Source organism: Elgaria multicarinata, chromosome 4 (assembly GCF_023053635.1).
Source record: "Elgaria multicarinata webbii isolate HBS135686 ecotype San Diego chromosome 4, rElgMul1.1.pri, whole genome shotgun sequence".
Classification (NCBI taxonomy): Eukaryota; Metazoa; Chordata; class Lepidosauria; order Squamata; family Anguidae; genus Elgaria; species Elgaria multicarinata.
The window spans coordinates 5,963,283-5,989,667 of record NC_086174.1 but is presented as its reverse complement, the minus strand read 5'-3'; the positions used below and the strand labels follow the sequence as shown (position 1 = coordinate 5,989,667).

The window sequence follows — 26,385 nt, the reverse complement described above, 5'->3', positions numbered from 1 at the left end:
AAGAATTTTTAAGAAGTGTTGATTCTTGTACTAATGTTGTTCCCCGCCTCGATCCAAAGGGAGAGGCGGCTAAGAAACAGTTTTTTTATTTTATTTTTATTTTATTTATTTCATTTTTATACCGCCCAATAGCCGAAGCTCTCTGGGCGGTTTACAAAAATTAAAACCATAATAAAACAACCAACGGGTTAAAAACACAAATACAAAATACAGTATCAAAAGCACAAGCAGGATAAAACCACGCAGCAAAAATTGATATAAGATTAAAATACAGAGTTAGAACTGTAAAATTTAAATTTAAGTTAAAATTAAGTGTTAAAATACTGTGAGAATAAAAAGGTCTTCAGCTGGCGACGAAAGGAGTACAATGTAGGCGCCAGGCGGACCTCTCTGGGGAGCTCATTCCACAGCCGGGGTGCCACAGCGGAGAAAGCCCTCCTCCTAGTAGCCACCTCACAAATAAAATTATTATTATTATTATTATTATTATTATTATTATTATTATTATTATTATTACGTATTTGTATATTGTATGTTTTTGTGGGTTTAAATTTTTGTATATTGTTTTTAAGTGTTTTAATAGTGGGGTGGGAGGTCTCACAGGATTATGCCACACACAAGAAACCCTCACTTAGAAAACTAGCACATCAGGGAGAACACTAGGCTCAGTGAAGGCTGGTGGCTCCAATTTCGGTGGGGCTGTGAACCTATCCTGGGTTAATAGTGCTTTGGCTATGGGGTGGTATACAAATGCAAATAATAATAATAATAATAATAATAATAATAATAATAATAATAATAATTCCGCCTTTGGGCTGGGAAATATTCCAGTCCCCCGCCACCACCACCACCGGCCGTATGACACCGAAATGTGGGTAAAGGCGACTAGCCCACGCCCTGAGTCCATTCCTTCATTTCCTCTCATCATAATGGATACCTGTAGAGATTCTGAAAGGATGAAAAGCATCAAACTCACAGAGGATAAAGGCTCCATGCCTGAGTGAAATTATCAGCTGTGGGAAAAAGGGGGCTTCAATTTGAAAGACAAAAGATTGCATTAAAGAAGAAACTGTAATACTCAAAGGTGAGAAGAATTTCTATTGTCTTGACTCCCTCTCTCTCTCTCTCTGGGAATTTTCATAGCACAGACCTCTGTGGGGGTGTGGGGGTGTGTGGAGAGTTAGCACCATGAGCTCCTCGGCTCTCATTCTCTCCCACCCCATCAATAAATGCCTGCAACCATCCTCTCAAGCTGCGGTGCGATTTCAAGGTTCATCTCTTCTGAGCTGCTCGAACACTAATTATCCCAGCTGTAATTAGTAAGATAATTAAATACTGGCTCGCTCATCACTCTACCTTGTGTCGGGTCATGATTCTCCCAGAAGACCTTGAGCAGTTCCTCAAAGCGGATGGTGTCGGGCTGAAATACCACTCGCACCGCTTCGGTATGGCCGGTTCTCCCTTGAATGAAATGGGGCGGGAGAGAGAGGGAGAGGCAAGAATGTTAATCGCAAAAGCCACCCACAAAGAACCGACTCTGGCCTTGCTAATACGGGGAAGCGGTCGTTCAAGCACGCGAGGAAAGAAGGCTTTTCTAACTGGCTTACTCTTTTTACTCCAGGGCACTTTTTCAGGGGGGTTCCGAAGGGCATTCTCAGGGCAGGGCGATGCAGAGACCTTACAACAGCCGTCCTCAACCTGATGCCTCCTCCAAATGCATTGGACTGCAACCCCCATCATCCCCAACCTACATGGGCACCAGGTTGGGGCACAATGCCTTATAGAATGATGCTTCAGCAGTCTTTCCCAACCTGGTGGCCCTTCAGATGTGTCAATCCACATCCTCTGGGAATGATGGGAGTTGTAGTCCAACACATCTGGAGGGCCGCTAGGCTGTGGAACACTGTCCTACAGATTAATAGGTGCAGATCTCACTGGGGGAGCCTTGGTGTTGGAACGGGGTGGGGGGAACTTGCACAAAGCAAATCACACATTATTCCTGTAATGGAGTTGCCACCTAATCTACTCCGTAGGTTTGCTTATCTCAATGACGCTCAAATTATTAATGGGGGATTATATCTTTTATGGTTACATTCAAGCCCAGAACATGACCCACTCTCATAACTAATAACATGTTTCTAATAACTTCGATGTGGCATTTGTAGAAGGGTTTTAAAGGGAAATTAGTAATCCATACACAAAATGAAGCGCTCCCAGAGATAACTGTCTACAGGATGCACTCCAAGCACCAGAGAGTTCATCCTTGACCTCTGGTAGTGTATTAAATTACCACTGGAAAATCCAGCACTAGTTCCAAGTAGAGATGGACGAAGCCACCCGTGACAGGGAGCGGTTTAATCTCCACTGAAGTGGCCTTACAGCCAGTCCACAATTAATCTACTGCTGGGCTTAAAAGGGACTAGTAAACAACCATTTTGGTTCACACACCCATTGGCATAGGGTTTCTAGAAGGTGGCAGGACAGCGAAGCTTCACATAAGGGAACTCCGCGGACGTGTTCCATTCCGGAAACAAGCACACCAGCTCGTTTTGGGGCTTCCTCGAGGAAGGGCTAAATTTCCATTGGGTGCCGTCAGTATGTTGATGATGCTCAGCTCTACTTCTCCTTGTTGTCGGAGTCAGCTGGGGCTGTGAAGATGCTGGACCAGTGCCTGGAGGCTGTAATGGGCTGGATGAGGGCCAATAAACTGAAGCTGAATCCTGATAAGACGGAAGCTCTGTGGATTGGTGGTTCCCGAGTCCAGGAATTGGGTAAGCGACCTGTTCTGGATGGGGTGGCGCTCCCTCTGAAGGAGAAGGTGACCGGCTTGAGAGTACTGCTAGACCCATCTTTGTCACTGGAGGCCCAGGTGGACTCCGTGGCCAGGAGTAGAATCATAGAATAGCAGAGTTGGAAGGGGCCTACAAGGCCATCGAGTCCAACCCCTGCTCAAGGCAGGAATCCACCCTAAAGCATCCCTGACAGAGGGTTGTCCAGCTGCCTCTTGAAGGCCTCTAGTGTTGGAGAGCCCACCACTTCCCTAGGTAACTGATTCCATTGTCGTACTGCTCTAACAGTCAGGAAGTTTTTCCTGATGTCCAGCTGGAATCTGGCTTCCTTTAACTTGAGCCCGTTATTCCGTGTCCTGCACTCTGGGAGGATCGAGAAGAGATCCTGGCCCTCCTCTGTGTGACAACCTTTTAAGTATTTGAAGAGTGCTGTCATGTCTCCCCTCCATCTTCTCTTCTCCAGGCTAAACGTGCCCAGTTCTTTCAGTCTCTCCTCCTAGGGCTTTGTTTCCAGACCCCTGAACATCCTGTTTGCCCTCTTCTGAACACGCTCCAGCTTGTCTGCATCCTTCTTGAATTGTGGAGCCCAGAACTGGACGCAATACTCTAGATGAGGCCTAACCAGGGCCGAATAGAGAGGAACCAGTACCTCACGTGATTTGGAAGTGATACTTCTATTAATGCAGCCCAAAATAGCATTTGCCTTTCTTGCAGCCATATCGCACTGTTGGCTCATATTCAGCTTGCGATCTACAACAATTCCAAGATCCTTCTTGGATCTTGGGGTCAGCTTTGGCTGATCCACCAGCTACAGCCTTTCCTGGACAGGGACAACCTAGCCACAGTAGTGCATGCACTGATAACTGCCTGATTAGACTACTGCAATGCACTCTACATGGGGCTGCCCCTAAAGACGACTCGGAAGTTGCAGCTAGTGCAAAATGCAGCAGATAGACTGCTGACGGGAACATCTCACAGAGGCCATATAATACCAGTCTTAAAGGAATTGCACTGGCTGCCTATACGCTTCCGGACAGAATTCAAGGTGTTGGTAATGTTGTTTAACGCCCTAAACGGCTTGGGACCTCGATACTTGAGGGAGCGCACCTCTCCCTATATCTGCCTGCCCGAGTCTTGAGATCTGTTGGAGGAGCCCTTCTCTATGCTCCACCAATGCAAGACATATGCTATGGTAGGACATGGGACAGGGCTTTCTCTGTTGTGGCACCCCAGCTGTGGAATGCCCTCCCCTTGGGAGGCCCGACTGGTGCCGGCACTGGTTTCATTCTGGTGCCAACTTAAGATATGGCTTGTAAACAAAGTCTTTGATGGCTAAATGCACCACGCCTGTACAAAGTTTTAATTGTTTTAATTGGTTTTACTGTTTTAAAACTCTGTGCTGGTTTTAGCTTATAAATGGTTTAATTTGTTTTTAGCTGTGTATATTTATTGTTTTATATTGTTTGTATGATTTTATTTGTACGCTGCCCTGAGATCCTTGTGATACGGGGCGAGATACAAATGAAATATAATAATAATAATAATAATAATAATAATAATAATAATAATAATACAGATTTGCCTAAAAGCTGCACATAGTTTAAATTGTTTTTATTGCTTTTAAATTTTCTACTGGTTTTAGCATGTTAATAGCTCAATATGTTTTTACCTGTGTACATTATTGTTTTATACTGAATCAGCAGGTCCCTCTGCTTGTGATAGGGAAACCTTATATCAATTTTTGCTGCGTTGTTTTATCCTGGTTGTGCTTTCTATATGGTATTTTGTATTTGTGTTTTTAAACTGTTGGTTGTTTTATTATGGTTTTAATTTTTGTGAACCGCCAAGAGAGCTTCGGCTATTGGGCGGTATAAAAATGTAATAAAAAAATTAAATAAATTAAATAAAGGACATCTAAGGGCATCATAGACCATGCTGTTTAAAAGTATGGGTACCAATAATACCCCAGAGTGAAAGAAGCCTTTTTATGGAATCCTAACAACCAAGCAGGAATTTAAAAACAGCTTTTATTAAATGTCATTGAAGAGTGCACAATCAGTAGGTAAAGATGGAAAGGAAAAGAACCTCTCGTGCAAGCACTGAGTCATTACTGACTCTTGGAGGGATGCCAGCTTTCGCTGACGTTTTCTTGGCAGGCCTTATAGCGGGGTGGTTTGCCGTTGCCTTCCCCGGCCGTGATTACCTTTCCCCCAGCTAACTGGGTACTCATTTCACCAACCTCGGGAGGATGGAAGGCTGAGTCGACCCAAGCCAGCTGCCTGAAACCAGCTTCTGCTGGGATCGAACTCAGGCCGTGGGGAGAGTTTCAGCTGCAGAAACTGCTGCTTTACCACTCTGCGCCACACAAGATATAAGCTTGATTAAGCAATAGATGGGGTAAACTGTATCTCCTCTTCTGTTTTTGAGTCACAGGCACAACCGGCAGGAACACTGCTAGAATCGAAATTGTGTGGCGAGACGTGATCCCGAGAAAACGCTTTCTCTCTGTAACGCCCTTCGCCAACCTGACATCCTCTAGGTGGGTTGGACTGCAACTCCCATAATTCCCTGTCAGCACGGCTCTATAAACTAGTGGGAAGGTTATCATCTTTCCAAAGTCACCCTTGTGGGAGCCATGAAAAGCAACTTGCCTTCCTTGAATAAGAGGAGCAATCCATTTGCGGGTATTGCTGTGCCCAAATGCTAAGAGGCCCTTCCAGATCTTAGATGTTTAAGATAGACCTGACTTGTCGGGGTCAAACTGTAACATCCACCAAGCCGACGGGGTAGCAGCTGCAGCGTTTTACTGCACAGGAAGCTGCCTCATAGTAGACCAGTCCATTTGTAGACCTAGCCCAGTGCTCTTTCCCATCACCTACTACCTGAGATCCTTTCAACTGGAGACGTCAGGGTGCCATGCGTTGAAACTGGACCATTCTTCATGCAAAGCATGTGCTCTACTAAAGAGCTGGGATCTCTCCCCCAAAGAAACCACATACACACTTAAAGCACCACAATGCTTCTGCTCTCCACTGCACTCCACATTACCCCTGAGGAATCTGTTGTTTGACTATATGTTGAAAAAAGGAACGGAACCTCACGTGCAAGCATTTGAGTCATTGCTGACTCCTAGAGGGACGCCTGCTTTCGCTGACGTTTTCTTGGCAGACTTTCACAGAATCACAGAATAGTAGAGCTGGAAGGGGCCTCTGAAGCCATCGAGTCCAACCCCCTGCTCAATGCAGGAATCCACCCTAAAGCATCCCTGACAGATGCTTGTCCAGCTGCCTCTTGAAGGCCTCTAGGGTGGGAGAGCCCACAACCTCCCTAGGTAGCTGGTTCCATTGTCGTACTGCTCTAACATCCAGGAAGTTTTTCCTGATGTCCAGCTGGAATCTGGCTTCCTTTAACTTGAGCCCGTTATTCCGTGTCCTGCACTCTGGGAGGATCGAGAAGAGATCCTGGCCCTCCTCTGTGTGACACTGCCAGGGGACCCGCAGTTAAACGGTAACACATGGACCTTACATGTATAAAGTCCCATTAAACTCTGGCCCCTCCACAGTGAAGGTCAAATCTTGATTCAGCTATGAAGTTCACTGAGTAGTCTTGCAAGGCTCTATATGTCTCAATGCCCCGGTATCCAGAATTGTACTGAGGCAAAAAGATTCATGTTCTCTAGCAGATTAATTGATTTCGTTCCATTAAGAACCAAGTATTTGAGAATATCCAGCAGATTAACCATCACAAGGCAGCAAAGACACAGAACATCTATTATAAAGTGACGTTTCAACTGTCAGGCAGACATATGCATTCTCTCCCTCTCTAAATACAAAGCAGAGGCAAAATGAATCTGGATAAAACTCAATTATTTCTTCCTGGGATAATGCTTCTGGTGGGGGGCAATTCTGCTTTTCAGCTCTCACCATGACCTACCTCTCTCTCTCTCTCATGCACACACAAAAGAATGGGGGAGTTACACTAGTTTTCTTGTGTGATTTAATAAAGAAAAGGACAGGGGCAGGATCTACACTACTGCTTATAACGGTTTTTAATGGTTATGACAACTATTCAGGCCCAAGACACATTACATATACAGTTTTCATACCGTTTTAAAAGTGTTATATCCTGCTTGGTGTAGATCGGCCCAGTGTTGAATGTGAAGACTTCACGTTTCCTAAAGGTATTTTGGAAATTTGTTCTTAATCCATTTTTTATTTCACTCTGAGAGTGGCTTTGTATCTCAATGTTCGCCCATATCAGCCTGCCCGCACTTGAAGATCAAAAAGAGAGGCCCTTCTCACCTGCCCACCAGTGAGAGAAATTAGGTGGGTCTCCACAAGGGAGAGGGCCTCCTCAGCAGTGGCCCCCTCTTGTGGAACAAACTCCCACCCGCAGTCCGCCATGCACCATCTTTACGGGCTTTTAAGAAGGCCTTAAAAATGTTTTATTTTACTGTGGCCCCCTCATAAATGAATACCGTTTTGCTGCTGCTGCCCTTGTTGTTTTTACTGTTAATTTTTACTGTTAGTTTTTATTGTTATTTAACTGATATTTTGTTTGTTGTTTATTTGTTCAGTCGCTTCTGACTCTTCGTGACTTCATGGACCAGCCCACGCCAGAGCTTTCTGTCGGCTGTCGCCACCCCCAGCTTCCCCAAGGTCAAGTCTGTCACCTCCAGAATATCATCCCTCCATCTTGCCCTTGGTCGGCCCCTCTTCCTTTTGCCTTCCACTTTCCCGAGCATCAGCCTCTTCTCCAGGGTATCCTGTCTTCTCATTAGGTGGCCAAAGTACTTCAGTTTTGCCTTTAGTATCATTCCCTCAAGTGAGCAGTCTGGCTTTATTTCCTGGAGTATGGACTGGTTTCATCTTCTTGCAGTCCACGGCACTCTCAGAATTTTCCTCCAACACCACAGTTCAAAAGCATCTATCTTCCTTCGCTCAGCTTTCCTTATGGTCCAGCTCTCGCAGCTATAGGGGAATACCATTGCTTTAACTATGCGGACCTTTGTTGTCAGTGTGGTGTCTCTGCTCCTAACTATTTTATCAAGATTTGTCATTGCTCTCCTCCCAAGAAGTAAACGTCTTCTGATTTCCTGGCTGCAGTCAGCATCTGCAGTAATCTTTGCACCCAGAAATACAAAGTCTGATATTTTACTGTCTGTTATTTTACTGTCTGTGATTTTATTGCATTTAATTTTTATACGGTTTTATGTGTGGTTGTAAGCTGCCTTGGGAGGGACTCTGCCCTGAAAGGCGGCTAATAAATGTTTTAAATAAATGTTAAGAGAGTGGGGGAGAGAAAAAGTAGAAGAGCAACTGCTGGCCATTCCAAAATGAACACAACGTCACCATGAAGAAACTGAGCGGGGCCTTCTCTGCAGTGGCACCCACCATCTGGAAAATCCTCCCTCATGTGGTTTGGGAGCAGATTATGTAACATCCTTTAAACGCCTCCTGAAAACATATCTTTTCACACAGGCTTGATCTGATTTTATATTGCTTTCTTAAACTTTTAATGTTTTAAATTTATTGTATACTTATTTGTATTTTATGGTTTTAATTGTGCACTGCCCAGAGAGCCTTGGCTATTCAGCGGTATAAAAATGTATTATTATTATTATTATTATTATTATTATTATTATTATTATTATTATTATTATTTTATATAGCACCATCAATGTACATGGTGCTGTACAGATAACACAGTAAATAGCAAGACCCTGCCGCATAGGCTTACAATCTAATAAGTTGTAGTAAACAATAAAGAGGGAAGGAGAATGCAAACAGGCACAGGGAAGTGTAAACAGGCACAGGGTAGGGCAAAACCAACAGTGTAAAGTCAGAACAAACTCAATATTTGAAGGCTATAGGGAAAAGAAAAGTTTTGAGCTGAGTCTTAAAAGCAGTGATTGAGTTTGTAGTTCTCAAGTGTTCTGGAAGAGCGTTCCAGGCGTAAGGGGCAGCAGAAGAAAAAGGACGAAGCCGAGTAAGGGAAGTGGAGGTCCTTGGGCAGGCGAGAAGCATGGCATCGGAGGAGCGGAGAGCACGAGTGGGGAGATAGTGTGAGATGAGAGAGGAGAGATAGGCAGGAGCTAGGCAGTGAAGAGCTTTGAAGGTCAGTAGGAGAAGTTTATATTGGATTCCACATTCTGAGCAAATGGAATTTCCAGCCGTCTTCTGGAGGACCCTCCCTCGTGCGGTTCGGGAGGGGGAAAACATAATATCTTTTAAACGTCTCTTAAAGACATACCTTTTTACGCAGGCTTTTCCTGGTTTTTTAATGCAGCTAGTTTTATATTGCCTTTTAAACTTTTAATGTTTTAAATTTATTGTATGGTATTGTATAGTTTTTAATTGTGCACTGTGCAGGGAGAGCTTCGGCCGATGGGCAGTATAAAAATGTAATAAATAAATAAAATAAATAAATGCTGAACTTCGAAACAGAGCCACGGAAGCCTGCTAGATCAGTCTCAGAAAATCTCAGCAGCATCAAATCAGCACTCTATGCTTCAGCTCTCCATGTTAAACTCAACCTACACAGACGAGCGGTACGACAATGGAACCAGTGACCTAGGGAGGTTGTGGGCTCTCCCACACTAGAGGCTTTCAAGGGGCAGCTGGACAACCACCTGTCAGGGATGCTTTAAGGTGGATTCCTGCATTTATTTATTTATTTATTTATTTATTACATTTTTATACCGCCCAATAGCCGAAGCTCTCTGGGCGGTTCACAAAAATTAAAACCATAATAAAACAACCAACAGGTTAAAAGCACAAATACAAAATACAGTATAAAAAGCACAACCAGGATAAGAACCATGCAGCAAAATTGATATAAAATTAAAATACAGAGTTAGAACAGTAAAATTTAAGTTAAAATTAAGTTAAAATCACAAGTTCAATCGCAGCTTTTAAAGCTCAACTAAAAACTTTTCTTTTTCCTAAAGCTTTTAAAACTTGATGTTGTTTGGACTTTATACTGTTAGTTTTACCCTACCCTGTGCCTGTTAACCCTACCCAGTGCCTGTTTGCATTCTCTTCCCCTCCTTATTGCTTTACTATGATTTTATTAGATTCTAAGCCTATGCGGCAGGGTCTTGCTATTTACTGTTTTACGCTGTACAGCACAATGTACATAGATGGTGCTATATAAATAAATAATAAATAATAATAATAAGTGTTAAAATACTGAGAGAATAAAAAGGTCTTCACCTGGCGTCTAAAAGCATATAATGTAGGTGCCAAGAGAACCTCCTTAGGGAGCTCATTCTACAGCCGGGGTGCCACAGCAGAGAAGGCCCTCCTCCTGGTAGCCACCTGCCTCACTTCCTTTGGCAGGGGCTCTCGGAGAAGGACCCCTGAGGATGACCTTAGGGTCCGGGCAGGTACATATGGGAGGAGCCGTTCCTTCAAATAACCTGGCCCCAAACCATTTAGGGCTTTAAATGTCAATACCAGCACTTTGAATCAGGCCCGGACCTTGATCAGGGGGTTGGGTTTGATGGCTTTGTAGGCCCCTTCCAACTCTGCTATTCTATGATTCTATGAGATCAGCTTTTCAACAAGAAATGCTCTTTAAAAAAAAGAAGAAGCTTGCAATGGGATTCACGAAGACTACTTAGAAAGATGCTCGTGCGATTCTCTGAGTCCTATTATTCTTGTTTCTATGTTAACAACAATATCTCGGTGCAATCAAGCTATACAACAAGGCCCTGTGGGCTTCAATTGAAATGCATTTCAAGGGCACCAGATGCAGGCTGAGGGTAAATCTAGGTAGGGATGGGCGAATGTGTCAAGTTCAATTTCACTCGGGTTCTCTTCCCCCTCCCCCCTCACTTCTCCACCTACCTGTATGGTTTTTTCTGCACATTTTTTTTAAAAGTACAATTCTTTTGGCACGCATTTTTTAAAAGTGTGCGCATTTGAAAATCTACAGTGTTTTGAAAAGTGGTTTCCCAATGAATCGTGCATTTTTGTGTGTACGTTTTCAAAAAGGACACATTTTGTGCACTTCTTTAATGTACGCATATTCTGCACATTTTCTTTTTCTGAACTGCAATTGCAATCCTCAGAAACGTACGGATTTCAAAGGCAAACCGTATTTGGGTTCATGTTTAGCTTCAGGAGGTGCAAATTTGGTGAGATTGTACTAAAGCACAACCCCCAGGAATGTGTCAACCTTACGTAGATCTAGGTTACAAACTTCTAGAGAAAGCCAAGCAGACTAAATTTCCAGTGATGGCAAAAGTGCTTAAGAACACTTAAAAGTTCTGTGGTTGGTGTCCACATGCCCCAAGCTAACCCCTACATTACAGGTTTCTGGGCTGAGGAGGGTACATAGGCCTTAGCTAGACCCAAGATTTATCCTGGGATCGTCCCGGGGTTGTCCCTGCTTGCTCCCGGGATATCCTGTGTGTCATTTACATGAACAGGGATGACCCCCGGGACGATCCCGGGATAATCCTTAGGTCTAGCTAAAGCCATAGTTGACCAACTTGAGCAGAGGACAGGAGCAGAGGGCCCAGCGTGGTCAGACCTGCACTCTCACCAGCCATATCCACAATGTGCTTCTCTGTATTGGTCTCTTGCTTATTAGAGGCAAAACTACACCAATGCACCATTGGTGGGTGTCTACATATCTATCTATTTTAAAGTGCACTGGAGAGGCCCTTTCCACAAGGACTGGCAACTACCGCCGTGTGTACGTATGATGTGGATACGCATCTTTTTGTTTTATGGACTTCTGTCATAGTACGCGCCTCACCCAAAGCGATAGGATGCGCCAGAAGCTGTCAGGATGCAGCAGCATGCTCTGGGACACCCTCTGATGTTGCTCTGAGAAGGCCACCAGCGACGTGGGGGAAATGGACAACCTTTGGTCTGGGAAAGTTGGGGTCACAGAATGTTACTCAAAGCCCTGCGATGGCCAGGACAGCACCCTCCACCCAAATTTAGTCTCCGGCTGGACATCAGGAAAAACTTCCTGACTGTTAGAGCAGTACGACAATGGAACCAGTTACCTAGGGAGGTTGTGGGCTCTCTCACACTAGAGGCCTTCAAGAGGCAGCTGGACAACCCTCTGTCAGGGAGGCTTTAGGGTGGATTCCTGCATTGAGCAGGGGGTTGGATTTGATGGCCTTGTAGGCACCTTCCAACTCTGCTATTCTATGATTCTCTGATGCGGGGAGGGAGGACCATGCGGAATCAGTGTAGGGCATGGATGTGGTCCACGGGCTGGCAGCTGCCCGTGACATGTCCATCATCTGATCCATCTAGTCCCCACCATTCTGCCCCTCACAGAAACATAGAATCATAGAATAGCAGAGTGGGAAGGGGCCTCTAAGGCCGTTGAGCCCAACCCCCTGCTCAATGCAGGAATCCACCCTAAAGTATACCCTCCCCATTTTCGTTCCAAGAAGCTCTAGACCAGTGGAGGACTAGGCTTTATTACACTCTCGTGGAGAAGGCTGCTTGCCAGCGGCTAATTACCTGTTTATCCTATATTCGTTTCCCACTTAGAAAACACAGCCACTCTCAGAGGATTACAGGAAGCAAAACTCTCGCAGTGGATAGTCTAAAAAGAAGAGGAGGGGAAAACCACACGCGCGCACACTCTTTCACAGACACCTTTCGAAAAGGAACTATTTGTATGCCACCTAACCACTGTTTGTAAATTTCCCCTCAGATTGTCGCTTTTAAAATCACAGAAAATAGCTCTTTGATTTTGCATAATGGGGACTGCAATCACAGCCTGCGGCAGCTGCATCAAGGGAAGAGAATATGTCACCTTGCCTCATTTTCCTACGTTTCTGTCATACATCCCGGTGAAGGACATATAAATATATGGAAGCCACCATGTTTAGGGAGAACCCTCAAGGCCCTTTTCCTGCCCACAACCATTTTTCCTTCAACCACATGACGACGTGGGGAGCTCTTATGCTGAATACCTCATTACACACCTGCCTGGCCTGACTGTTCACACGCATCTTTGTCAAACGCTCTCCGCAGAGTTACGGTTGGTTGGAAGGAGCTGTCGATCTGCCCCTCCATTGGGAGATAAGAGGACGGAGCAGGGCCTTCCCAGCAGCCTAAACAGTCCCCTTAATTTCTTTTTATTTTCTCCCTCTTCCCTCCCCATCCACTTTTCCTTGTGTGTCGTGTCTTTTCTTAGAATGTAAGCCTGAGGGTAGGGACTGTCTTCTTTATTGATACATCGTAAGCCGCTCCGAGAGCCTTTTGGCTGAGGTGCGGGATAAAAATACTCTAAATAAATAAATAAATAGATACGGTTGTCCTAGGATCGCCCGTGTTTGCACGCGGAATGTTTTCTTAGGCTCCGACACGCCGTTTGACTCCAGGGGCACATGAGCCTGCAAGGCAGTGTGAAATTTGGGAGGGGAGGAGGTGGTGTGAGCTCAATGCACCTCCTGCCCAGCGAATGAACAACATGGCCCATTTACTGGGCTGAAAAGGAGAAATAGCAGGGAGCCCGCCCACCCCCAGCAGAAAGAACGCTCAGCTCCACCTGACGCTTGCCCTGGGACTGCAGAAGGACGGGGAAGGAACGCTGTGGCTCCATCCGTCAGACAAGGCAACAAGAGCCTCATTCAAGCCAGAAGATCAACCCGGCCCAAAGTGCATTTAAACGCTGAAGCGATGCCCTATCGCAGCCTTCCTCAACCTGGGGCGCTCCAGATGTGTTGGACTGCAACTCCCAGAATGCCCCAGCCAGCTGGCTGGGGCATTCTGGGAGATGCAGTCCAACACATCTGGAGCGCCCCAGGTTGAGGAAGGCTGCCCTAACGGAAGATGATAAAAATGGCACTGACCAGCTTGTAGGGCCTTTTTTCCCCTGGAGAGACTGGATGGATGGCCCTATCCCTTCTGTTCACTTTTTGGTGGTGGGGAATTAGAGAGCTGGGTTAAGGGATTATGAGGATTTTGTTTGTGCTCACAAAACAGTCGAACGTGCTCCATTTGCAGCTTTTATTTCTTTATTTATTACATTTCTATACCGCCCAATAGCCGGAGCTCTCTGGGCGGTTCACAAAAATTTGAACATTGTCGCCTGCATGTCCGTTCCCTCTGGCATTCACACATGCTGGCAAACTGGCACGAGACGCTCACATCAGCAAGAAGGACGCAGACAAGCTGGAGCATATTCAGAGGAAGGCAACCAGGATGATCAGGGGTCTGGAAACAAAGCCCTATGAAGAGAGCTTCGGCTATTGGGCGGTATAAAAATGAAATAAATAAAATAAAAATAAAATAAATAAATTGTTTCTTAGCCGCCTCTCCCTTTGGATCGAGGCGGGGAACAACATTAGTACAAGAATCAACACATCTTAAAAATTCTTGATCCCACATTCATCTGGGTCTGGGTAGGCGTGCCGGAAAAGGCTGGTTTTCAAAGTTAATGTTTAGCCTGGAGAAGAGAACATTGAGGGGAGACATGATCGCACTCTTCAAATACTTGGAAGGTTGTCACACAGAGGAGGGCCAGGATCTCCTCTCGATCCTCCCAGAGTGCAGGATACGGAATAACGGGCTCAAGTTACAGGAAGCCAGATTCCAACTGGACATCAGGAAAAACTTCCTGACTGTTAGAGCAGTACGAAAATGGAACCAATGACCGAGGGAGGTTGTGGGCTCTCCCACCCTAGAGGCCTTCAAGAGGCAGCTGGACAACCATCTGTCAGGGATGCTTTAGGGTGGATTCCTGCATTGAGCAGGGGGTTGGACTCGATGGCTTCAGAGGCCCCTTCCAGCTCTACTATTCTGTGATTCTGTGAAAGTCTGCCAAGAAAACGTCAGCGAAAGCAGGCGTCCCTCTGAGTCAGCAATGACTCAAATGCTTGCACGTGAAGTTCCGTTCCTTTTTTCAACATATAGTCAAACAACAGATTCCTCAGGGGTAATGTGGAGTGCAATGGAGAGCAGACGCATTGTGGTGCTTTAAGTGTGTATGTGGTTTCTTCGGGCTCTCCCACCCTAGAGGCCTTCAAGAGGCAGCTGGACAACCATCTGTCAGGGATGCTTTAGGGTGGATTCCTGCATTGAGCAGGGGGTTGGACTTGATGGCCTTGTAGGCCCCTTCCAACTCTGCTATTCTATGATTCTATGAATGTATGAATTTGGCATATGGAGGTGAGCAACAACCAGCGCTATCATTTTCTGTGAACATAACTCAAACACAGTGCTGGGTTATGCTGAAACAGAGGCGGAGAGAGAGGAAGTAAGAGAAAATGGAGCAAAGTTAGATGAGGAGCAGTGCTCAAAATACGGGGGGAAGTTAGGAGGCCCTTAATTACTGTAACTCTACAAGCTCCCTCTCTGCTCCCTGCAATTCAAGCTCTGTTAGGAAAGGAATTAGGGCTATAATCTGCACCGCTCAGTGACACCCCATCTTCACGGCCACATTTCTATACACTTCCTCTCCATGATCAGCGGGCTTCTCCCTAGCGATGCATAAAATTCTCGCACGCATCCTCCCTGGCCTCATCTTTGCCAAGCTGATAAGACAGGCCACGACATTCTGCAACCTGGCCTCCTGCCACCGCATTAATTGGAGCTTTTGTTTATTCCCCTGCTCCTCATTCAAAACATCGCTCCTTTGCAGATAACATTGATTTCTGCTCTCGTGGTATAAAAGTCTAGTTACACCTTTTTTAAAAAAAACCATAATAATAAAAGATATTAAGTCTGCCTTTATGAAAACAACAGGGACCCAGCACTTGGAAAAAACAACACCTGATTTTATTGTGCCATCATAGGTTGCTTCAAAAATGCTCCAAGTGAACGGGAGAGAGAGATATACCCATAGTCATACATATGTGCTAGGGTTGGAGTTTACATCAAGTGTATAAGGTAAAAAGCCAAAAGAGAACATGAATACACGATCCTCATACCTGCACTATTACATAATCTCACCATTCTCTGGGCATGAAAGCATGCTCAGTTGCTGGGGAACATGGGTGGTGGGGGGTGCTGTTGCACCATGTCCTGCTTGTTCATCCCTGGCCGATGGCTGGTTGGCCACTGTGGGAACAGAGTGCTGGACTAGATGGACCCTTGGTCTGATCCAGCATCAGGGCACTTCTGATGTTCTTATGAATATTAAACGGTTGTTGCACCATGTGGAATACAACTACTTTCGTCAGCGTTGTGCAAAAGCCCATATTCCAATCTTTCCTAATTCAGCCAAAGTGAAACTATGGCCTTAGCTAGACCTAAGGTTTATCCCGGGGTCGTCCCTGCCTGCTCCCGGGATATCCTGTGTGTCATTTACATGAACAAAGATGAACCCAGGATGATCCCGGGATAAACCTTAGGTCTAGCTAAGGCCCAAGTGAAACCAAAGTTTACACAGCTTTCTAAACAGGGAGTTAAAAGTACTCATTGCAATGCCTTTGCACTTAAAAACTGCATAAATGTTTTACCAGGAGGAGGGCCTTCTCTGTTGTGGCACCCCGGCTGTGGAATGAGCTCCCTAAAGAGGTTCGCTTGGCACCTACATTGTATGCCTTTAGACGCCAGGTGAAGACCTTTTTATTCTCCCAGCATTTTAACAGTCTATAAATAAATTTTAACTTGGGTGTTTTAAATTTGTCATTTTGCACTGCGGCTGTTTTTATCTGGTTGAGCTTTTATATTGTATTTTATATTATGGTTTTATACTGTTGTTTTATACTTTGAATGTTTTTAATTTCTGTGAACCGCCCAGAGAGCTCCGGCTATTGGGCAGTATAGAAATGTAATAAATAAATAAATAAATAAATAAATAAATCCATCCCCCCCCACCCCCTGGTGAACGCACTGAACAGTTCCAGTGTCTGACAACTGCAGCTTTGTCGTTTCCTTTAGAAGCATTACAGAATTTTCTCGTCCCAAATTACGCACACACCTTGCTTAGGCTTCAATACAGCTACCAGTTTGCAAGCCTGAGGAAAAGGGAAGCGGGTTCTGGCTGCTGGGACGTCACGTGGCCACCATCCCGCACCGCCAAACTCTTTCATTTCTTCCTTTGTCAATATGAGGAAGAGTTGCCAACACCTTGAGCAAAAAGGCTGCACGCTTGGCGAATTTCCCACATGGTTATAACTTCTATCAACGAAACTGTTTCTACCTTGTCACCTCACAAAGGCATCTGTTTCACCGTATGTGCACACTGGGTAAACTCACATAAGAATGTAAGAAGTGCCCTGATGCTGGATCAGACCAAGGGTCCATCTAGTCCAACATTCTGTTCCCACAGTGGCCAACCAGCTGTTGACCAGGGACCCACAACAGCACCCTCCCACCCATGTTCCCCAGCAACTGGTGCACACTGGAGATAGCACACAACCATCAGGGCTTGTAGCCATGGATAGCCTTCACCTCCAGGAATTTATCCCAACCCCCTTTTAAAGCCATCCAAATGGGTGGCCATCACTACATCTTGTACATCACCACTGAGCAAAGCTTCCTGTCCTGCAACAGCATGACAAAAGAGGGTTCATCATAGGGGACGGTGTTCACTAGGGACAGGAAATCTCCTGCTGGGAGGATGAGTGGCATGTTAAGTGTTTCCCTGAAGCCATGCATGAGGGGGAGCTGAGCCATCTTGGCTTTACTTGTCCTGTGTTCTCCTCAAAGGGAAAGGGTTGGGGCAGGCGAAACCACCCCAGCTGAAGCACTGGATGGATTATCCACCTACTGCCTGGGAAGCAGTGGTTTTGCTGCACTCAGGCCTTCACCAGCTAGGGAAACCATATGAGTACCAAAGCCAGGTGGAGTGAATCCGAGATAGCTCTGTCCCTTTTGCTTCGATGAGCGAAGAAAACGGAGCTGGTTCCAGCGAGAGAAAGAGCCGGGCGGGAGAAGGCACGGGGCAAGAGAGATCATCCACCTTGCACCTCCGCCAAGGCAGTGCTTCCAAATGGTTCTTCGGTCAGGGACCAAATGATGTCCCTGACCAGTCAGTCTGAAATCCATCCCTGGGAAAATTCTGGAGCAGATTATAAAGAAGTCAAGCTGTAAACACCTTGAAATCAATGCGGTGATCACTAGAAGCCAACATGGATTTGTCAAGAACAAGTCCTGTCAGACTAACTTGATCTCATTTTTTGATCGGGTAATTTTCCTTGTGGACTGTGGGAATGCTGTGGACGTCATATATCTTGACTTCAGCAAAGCTTTTGACAAAGTACCACATGACATTCTGATTTAAAAAATAGCTAAAAGTGGGCTAAATAGAACAAATATTCGGTGGATTCACAGTTGACTACAGAATCGAACTCAAAGAGTACTTAGCAATGGAACCTTCTCAAACTGGGGACAGGCAACGAGTGGGGTACCGCAGGGCTCAGTCCTGGGCCCAGTGCTCTTCAACATTTTTATTAATGATTTGGACGAGGAGGTGCAGGGAACGCTGATCCAATTTGCAGATGACACAAAATTGGGTGGGATAGCTAATATACCCTAGGAGACAGAAACAAACTTCAAAGTGATCTTGATAGGCTGGAGTGCTGGGCTGAAAACAACAGAATGAAATTTAATAGGGATAAATGCCAAGTTCTACATTTAGGAAATAGAAACCAATTGCACAGTTGCCAGATGGGGAATACTTGGCTCAGCAATACTACAAATGAGAAAGATCTTGGAATTGTTGTAGATCACAAGCTGAATATGAGCCAACAGTGCGATATGGCTGCAAGAAAGGCAAATGCTATTTTGGGCTGCATTAATAGAAGTATAGCTTCCAAATCACGTGAGGTACTGGTTCCTCTCTATTTGGCCCTGGTTAGGCCTCATCTTGAGTATTGCGTCCAGTTCTGGGCTCCACAATTCAAGAAGGACGCAGACAAGCTGGAGCGGGTTCAGAGGAGGGCAACCAGGATGATCAGGGGTCTGGAAACAAAGCCCTATGAAGAGAGATTGAAAGAACTGGGCATGTTTAGCCTGGAGAAGAGAAGATTGAGGGGAGACATGAGAGCACTCTTCAAATACTTAAAAGGTTGTCACACAGAGGAGGGCCAGGATCTCTTCTTAATCCTCCCAGAGTGCAGGGCACGGAATAACGAGCTCAAATTAAAGGAAGCCAGATTCCTGCTGGACATCAGAAAAAACTTCCTGACTGTTAGAGCAGTACGACAATGGAATCAGTTACCTAGGGAGGTGGTGGGCTCTCCCACACTAGAGGCCTTCAAGAGGCAGCTGGACAACCACCTGTCAGGGATGCTTTAGGGTGGATTCCTGCCTTGAGCAGGGGGTTGGACTCGATGGCCTTGTAGGCCCCTTCCAACTCTGCTGTTTTATGATTCTATGATTCTATGTCAAGGATTGGTCATGCCCTCCTGATGTCATGGGGTTGGCAAGGCCCCCTGACATCATTTGCCGAGAGAGAGTTGGGTGGGGAGCCCTACAGAAAAGCAGTTCCAGACCTCCATTTTACATGGGTATCAATGCATGAACTGGCCTTTAATTCTTAGAGGGACATGCAACAAAATATCCCAGGAAACTGTGTTCCTGTTCAGGGTGTGTGTCTGACACCCACACCAATAATTTCTCCCCTAAAGTTTTCTTTTATATTTCTGCAAGCCTTGGGACTCCCCCAGCCAGGTTTATAGCTTCCTCTTGTGTGTGGATGTTGCTTTTTTGGCTAGATAAGAATTGGCAGACAGAGAATGATTTTGCTATTTGTGTTTAGAATGAATTCCACTTTTTAAAATTTATATATTAAATGAATATCCTGCTTTGCCTATGCTCAAGTTCACTTACAACAACGCCTTAAACAAGCACAACCCAAAACCTGATAGAACAATCACTAAAAACATACACCATACTAAGACAAGGTCTCCTTTAGAAATAATTTGTTCCTACATCCTTGCATGCTTCTGATTTTCCCCCTCACTGATGACTAGCATCTTATAAAGAACGTAAATGAAAAATGTGTGTTTTTCACTCAAGAGAATGATAATCACTGGGAAATGATCAAACACCAGCCAACGCATTTCTGTTGGGAACCGACCCAGATTTAAGCTCCCAAGTTTAGCAGATAAAACACTGAAGACATCAATCATTAGCTTTTAAATAAATCTTTTTAGATATTTCACTTTTTTGGTAGCAAACCTTTTAGATGTTATTAATTCCCATCACTTTTTTTTTAATGAATTGCTGTGCCCATGTTTAACCTCAGGAATCCACATAAAAGAAATTACTACTGATGATTAATTATGCTGTAAGGGACCAATAAGACCAACTTAGTTTCGAACCATACAGGGAATTAATTAAAACTGGCTTCAGTAAACAGTTTGCTATTTATGCTGCCACTTCTCTGGAATAAAAAGATTTCTTCCTTCACCCTCTCTGCTGGGATTTTGAATTCTCATCAAAACAATGCAACGGGGGTAACATCCTGAATCACGATGGCCTATCTCTTTGCAATTCTTCATTCACTATATTTTCACATTTACAATTTTAATCAAGAGGTCGTCCATATTTTTTTTTTTAAAAAAAACTCCCTACTTAGCTGATAACATCGCTAGATGTGAATTTAATGAAATCCACTGACAGTATTTTCCCCCCAGTTGTTCTCAAGGCCAACAGTGAATGATGGAAAAAAGAAAATAGTTAAGTAGGGAACGTAAGAGCCATGCTGGATCAAACCAAGGCTCCATCTAGTTCAGCATTCTTAGAAAATATGAATCATCATTGGCATCATAGAATCATAGAATAGCAGAGTTGGAAGGGACCTACAAGGCCATCGAGTCCAACCCCCTGCTCAGTGCAGGAATCCCCCCCAAAGCATCCCTGACAGAGGGTTGTCCAGCTGCCTCTTGAAGGCCTCTAGTGTGGGAGAACCCACAAATAATGACAAAGGGATGCAACCTTTGTCATTATTATACGCACACAGTAATACAAACACACACATACACACACACACGCCTAAATCCAGAAGAGCTATCTGAAATGACTATAAGTCATTGTGAACCGCCCAGAGAGCTTCGGCTATTGGGCGGCATAAAAATGCAATAAATAAATACATAATAAATAAATAATTTAAAGATTCTGAAAAACCCAATCGATTTGCTGCACACCACAAACTATGAGGACAATTTTAGTTGCAATGTTAAGCACGGTTTTGTTTAAAATGTATTGTTATCCAAACCAGAGCAGCCTTCCGCAACCTGGTGTCCTCCAGATGTTTTGGACTTCAACTCCCATCAGTCCCAGGCAGCATGACTTAAGAGGTTAGAGAGCTGCTTTGTGGTAGCGGTAGTGTGGGCTGAAGTCCTGAGAGCTCCCTTTCTGTTGTCTCTGGCAGAGTGCAGGACATGGAATAACAGGCTGAAATTACAGGAAGTCAGATTCCGGATGGACATCAAGAAAAACTTTCTGACTTTTAGAGCAGTACGACAATGGAACCAGTTACCAAGGGAGGTTGTGGGCTCTCCCACACTAGAGGCCTTCAAGAGGCAGCTGGACAACCATCTGTCAGGGATGCTTTAGGGTGGATTCCTGCCTTGAGCAGGGGGTTGGACTCGATGGCCTTATAGGCCCCTTCCAACTCTACTATTCTATGATTCTATGACCGTCATTTCCCACACATGCAAAAGGCGAAAGCAGGCATTTCATCCCTTCCCCTGGTGGGATTCGACCCACCACCACCATCTCTCCAGCGGTTGGATGTCAGTGCTGTCAGTGTGTGTGTGACCGCCCTGGTGATACGTTCGGGCCTCTGCCTTCAGTTGCTTGGTAAGGGTTTTTCCCTCCTTGAGTGGGTCTGGACTCTTGATTCTGCACAGGCTCCAAGCCCATGGAGCTCTATAGGTTGTGTGGGTGCGTCTTCTCCTTCCTCCTGCATTGTACTCCAAAACAAGGATTGTGAGGAGCATTAAGGTAGGGTGACCCAATGAAAAGGAGGACAGGGCTCCTGTATGTTTAACAGTTTCATAGAAAAGGGAATTTCAGCAGGGGTCATTTGTACATACGGAGAACCTGGTGAAATTGTAATTGTGCTTTTAACCTGTTGGTTGTTTTATTGCTTCAGCTATTGGGCGGTATAAAAATGTAATAAATAAATAAAGCTGCAGGAGCTATACTAGAGTGACCAGGCTTAAAAGAGGGCAGGGCAACTGCAGCTTTAACTGGTGTGATGAAGAGGGAATTTCACCAGGTTCTCTATATATACAAATAACACCTGTTGAAATTCCCTTGTCAATACAACTGTTAAAGATACAGGAGCCCTGTCCTCCTTTTCATAGGGTCACCCTAATTAAGGGGATTTGGACGCCTGCTTGTAAGGATACCAGGAGACTGGCAGTAGCTGGCCGAGCCATGGGGGGTGATGGAAGTGGGGTACTGTGGAGTCATTGTGTGTGTGTGTGTGTGTGTGTGTGTGTGTGTGTTGTAGGTGGTGATGCAGGTGTGTGTGCTGAGGGCACGTCCCAGAGGTCACAAGCTCATTAGCTGCTTCCATGTGTGGGGCTCATGTAGGTTGGAGCAGCAGAGACCCTGACTGGGGCCCACCAGCAAAGTTTCCAGAGAAGTCGTCGGTGTGTGCCTGACATTTTCCCACCGCTTTCGTATTTTTCGGTTGCATGTTTTTCCCTCCCCTCCCAGGCTGACTACACATTAGACTCAGGCCTCATCTACACCAAGCAGGATATCGCACTATGAAAGCAGTCTATAAAAGGCAGGAGCCACACCAAGCAGGATATAGCAGTATGAAAGCAGTATCTGGTCTGTGTCCATGGGCCCCAACAGTTGTCAGTGCACTTTAATACCACTATTAAGCAGTCGTGTGGCTCCTGCCTTTTATATACCACTTTCATACTGCAATATCCTGCTTGGTGTAGATGAGACCACAGCAGCCATTCCGCTGTGGTAGCAGTGCTGCACCTCTGATCCCGGCATATATAAGAAGTACAGGATTGCTGTGTCCATCATATCAACCTGAGATAAGGTAAAGGCTTAAATTGTCTAAATAATTTTTGGTTTCATGTCTCAAGACGAGCAGGTTCCTCTATTGAGTCAGCATCTGGTTCAATTTAAGCTGCATTCTAAAGCAGGAAGAATGGCTAGTCCCTCAAGGAAAAGAGAAAGGCAGGCAGACAGTTTTAGGGATGCAACCAGGACTGCTGCAGCTGAGACAAAAGATCTTGCAAGATGCAGAGAATGAACCTCAACAATTAAAAGGCAGGCCGCCACTCTGTGGATGTGACTCCACAGTTCAGTGGATTATGGATGATTAAATTGCTCATAGGCATGGGATGAGTACCCTGTACACCTAAGAACCATCACTAAATATTCAATAGCTGTTGCCATGAGATATATTTTCATAACCGCTACTTGGGGTTACCCATTAAAGCAGCATTACTTGAGAGGGGGCCTCCAGGCTTATGTTCAGGCTTATGTTCAGAGGAGGGCAACCAGGATGATCAGGGGTCTGGAAACAAAGCCCTATGAAGAGAGACTGAAAGAACTGGGCATGTTTAGCCTGGAGAAGAGAAGATTGAGGGGAGACATGAGAGCACTCTTCAAATACTTAAAAGGTTGTCACACAGAGGAGGGCCAGGATCTCTTCTTGATCCTCCCAGAGTGCAGGACACGGAATAACGGGCTCAAGTTAAAGGAAGCCAGATTCCAGCTGGGCATCAGGAAAAACTTCCTGACTGTTAGAGCAGTACGACAATGAAATCAGTTACCTAGGGAGGTGGTGGGCTCTCCCACACTAGAGGCCTTCAAGAGGCAGCTGGACAACCATCTGTCAGGGATGCTTTAGGGTGGATTGCTGCATTGAGCAGGGGGTTGGACTCGAAGGCCTTGTAGGCCCCTTCCAACTCTGCTATTCTATGATTCTCCTGCCATTTTTAAAATGTGATTCAATTCCATTCTTGCATCCATACCACCCTCATATCTTAGGAAAACATACTTGAGCAATCACATAATTTCCCCCATATCTTTAAAAATGGGTACAATTCATAAACTGTCCCAATGTTTTACAAAGTAATGCAAAGAATGGTCCTCAGTACAAGTGGCTTATATATATATTATATATGTCCTGATTCCCATATTCATCAGTGTAAACATTATATAGAGCTATAGTATCTGCCTATTTTCCCCACAGAGCAAATAGCAGCTTTGGGGGAGAGAATTTTTATTGGGAAAATGGTATGGATGGATGAAAGGAGTTAAAAAGTTGCCCCCTAGCACTAGCCAGTCGAAATCAGCTTCTCCCTATCTCCTACTACTTTTATTTTATTTTAAAATACATAATAACAAATCTCCAATATCAGGTCTATTTTGGTTTAAGACCTAAAACAGGATAAGCTGCCTTCAACTGTAGCTAATGAAATGTGAGACGCACAAGTCATTGAACGAAAAGCATCTAAATTCTACACCACCACCCAGAAAATGCAACTAGAATAAAATATGCAGAGTTTACACCCATTGCAACAAGTGGTCTTTCTGGAGTTTTAAAAATGTCTGCGTATATTTATTTAATTGAAGATTATTATTTTTTTATCCTGCTCCTCAGGCTAGCCGCTCCCGGAACAGCTTACAAATTATCAGTAAAAGGAGACAGTTCCGGCCTGCAGGCTTACAATCTGAAAAGACACGACAGGCAAGGAAAAAGGAATTGGGAGGGAAGAGACAGGTAGGAAACGAGCCGCAATCATTTCCACCACCACAAAATGCTATTCATGGAGATGATAGCTACCTTCTCAGCGTCCTGCTCAGAGAAAGTATTAACAAAATAAAAAAGGATTTTGTGCCATTAAAGCTGGAAGATATATTTCCTCATTAAGTCACTTTTTCCTAACACAAGGAGAAGAACTATTTTGAAGGATAATTCTTGTGAATCAAGACACAAAAAGAGATGGTGGTCAGGGCTTGAGGGAAAGCAGACAAGGAGCTCCATCACACCGGTGCTTTATCGCACTCTCGTCATGCCTGGCTTACGGTTTTGCAGCACAGCACTCAGATGACGTCATGCCTTGCCCTGCAAACACTTCCCTTCTTCCCCTCCCTTTTTCGTGTTTTCCTAGAGCGGGTAAAGTCTGGATTATTTCCTCCCAACAGAATTAAAGCCTCCTCCAGCCCCCGTGTAGTGCCGTCCTCTCACTATTTCCTTTGTTGGGGGCGTATGCTTTGAAGGGAGAGCTTGCCGATGAAAGGGGAGGGAGGGGCGGATCTCCTCCTCCAGCACTGTGTCGGTAAATCACTAGACAACAAAGCCAGAGCGAACGGGGGGGGGGGGAACGGGACAGCCAACACTCATCACAATGTTACAACCAATGAACTGGAAGCGGAGGAAGAAGGGACGGCGAGGCGGAGCAGAAGAACAAACAAGCAAAAGGGTGGTTTCATCGGTATAGCACAATACCACAAACCCAAGTGAAAGGGGCCATTAGCTTGACGCGCTAATGAAACAGAGCTAGAAACCGCGGAGGAAAACCAGGGGGCGGGGGAAGTAGGTGTGACGGAGCTCCAGGAGAAAGTAAAAAACGATAGGAACAATGACGGTCATGCTAAAATCAATGGTGAAGGGCAAAAAGTACCATATTATCTGTATGCATTTTTTGGCTAGGACTCCTGGACTCAGTATGCAGTTGGCGATGCTTCTGGCTGTGTCATTGGTTGTGGCTAGATAACATCTACATGGAACCACTGGGAGACATCATCTGGAGTTTGGACTGAGGTGTCCTCGGATGACATGGACGCTACCTCAGTTTTACACCTCCTAATCTCATGGAAGCGATGGAAACCCTGAATAGATATCATATGTTGGTTATACCCAGTCCGCATTACTTTAATGCACTCTATGTGGGGCTGCTCTTAAATATGGTTGAAAAGCTTCAGTTACTGCAGAATGCAGCAGCAGTGGGAATGTTTGTAGGCACGAAGGCATTCTAATTGCATTACACCTATTCTGTGACAGTTATTTATTTATTTATTGCATTTATATCCCATCTTTTTTCCTCCAAGGAACCCAGGGCGGCGTACATGATCTTCCTCTTCCTCTCCATTTTATCCTCACAACACCAACCCTGGGAGGTAGGCCGGTGTCGTCTTTCTCAGAAAGCCCTTGCTTTCGATGGGAAACAAATGATGAGGCCTGCTAGGTAATCTACAAAGCTTTTATTAAGCAGCAAACATCTCTTCTACCTGAAGAGAGTCTAATCCCTTGGAAGCTTCCCCCTAGGCAAAACTATGCAAACTAAGTAAGACAATTGTCTGACCAAGGAGAACAGGAAGCCCCTTCCCAAACACACGTAACTTCAGAGAGCCTGGTGTGGAGGCAGGTTCTGGCGCAATCCTAGTCGGACTGACTTTCTCACGCCTTCCTTCCGCTCTGCATTTTAGCTTCTGGCGGACCCTAACATCAGCTAGTTTGTTGGGGTGCTCTCCTCCGGAAGAAAGCTCACTTCCCACTGAGTGTGTAGGATTTGGCCTTGAGGAGATAAGCTCTGAAGAGGGAGGACTACCAGCTGGTGAATCACCCGTGAGAGCTTCCTCCCCCACTGGTACAGGCTGGCTGGTGTCTGGCCACCTCCTCTAGGTCCAAATCTGATTCTGATTGATTACTTGAAACACCTCCTCCCAAAACA

At 45.2% G+C, this 26,385-nt stretch overlaps 1 protein-coding gene across 1 annotated transcript in view; it reads right to left on the bottom strand.

Annotated features, from left to right (window-relative positions):
• The window catches only part of MSRA (methionine sulfoxide reductase A), a 256,971-nt gene that overhangs the window by 115,751 nt on the left and 114,835 nt on the right, over positions 1-26,385 (bottom strand). The window contains exon 4 of the mRNA XM_063123773.1: positions 1,357-1,461. Coding sequence (XP_062979843.1) covers positions 1,357-1,461 — 105 coding nt within the window. The remainder of the gene's footprint in view (positions 1-1,356; positions 1,462-26,385) is intronic.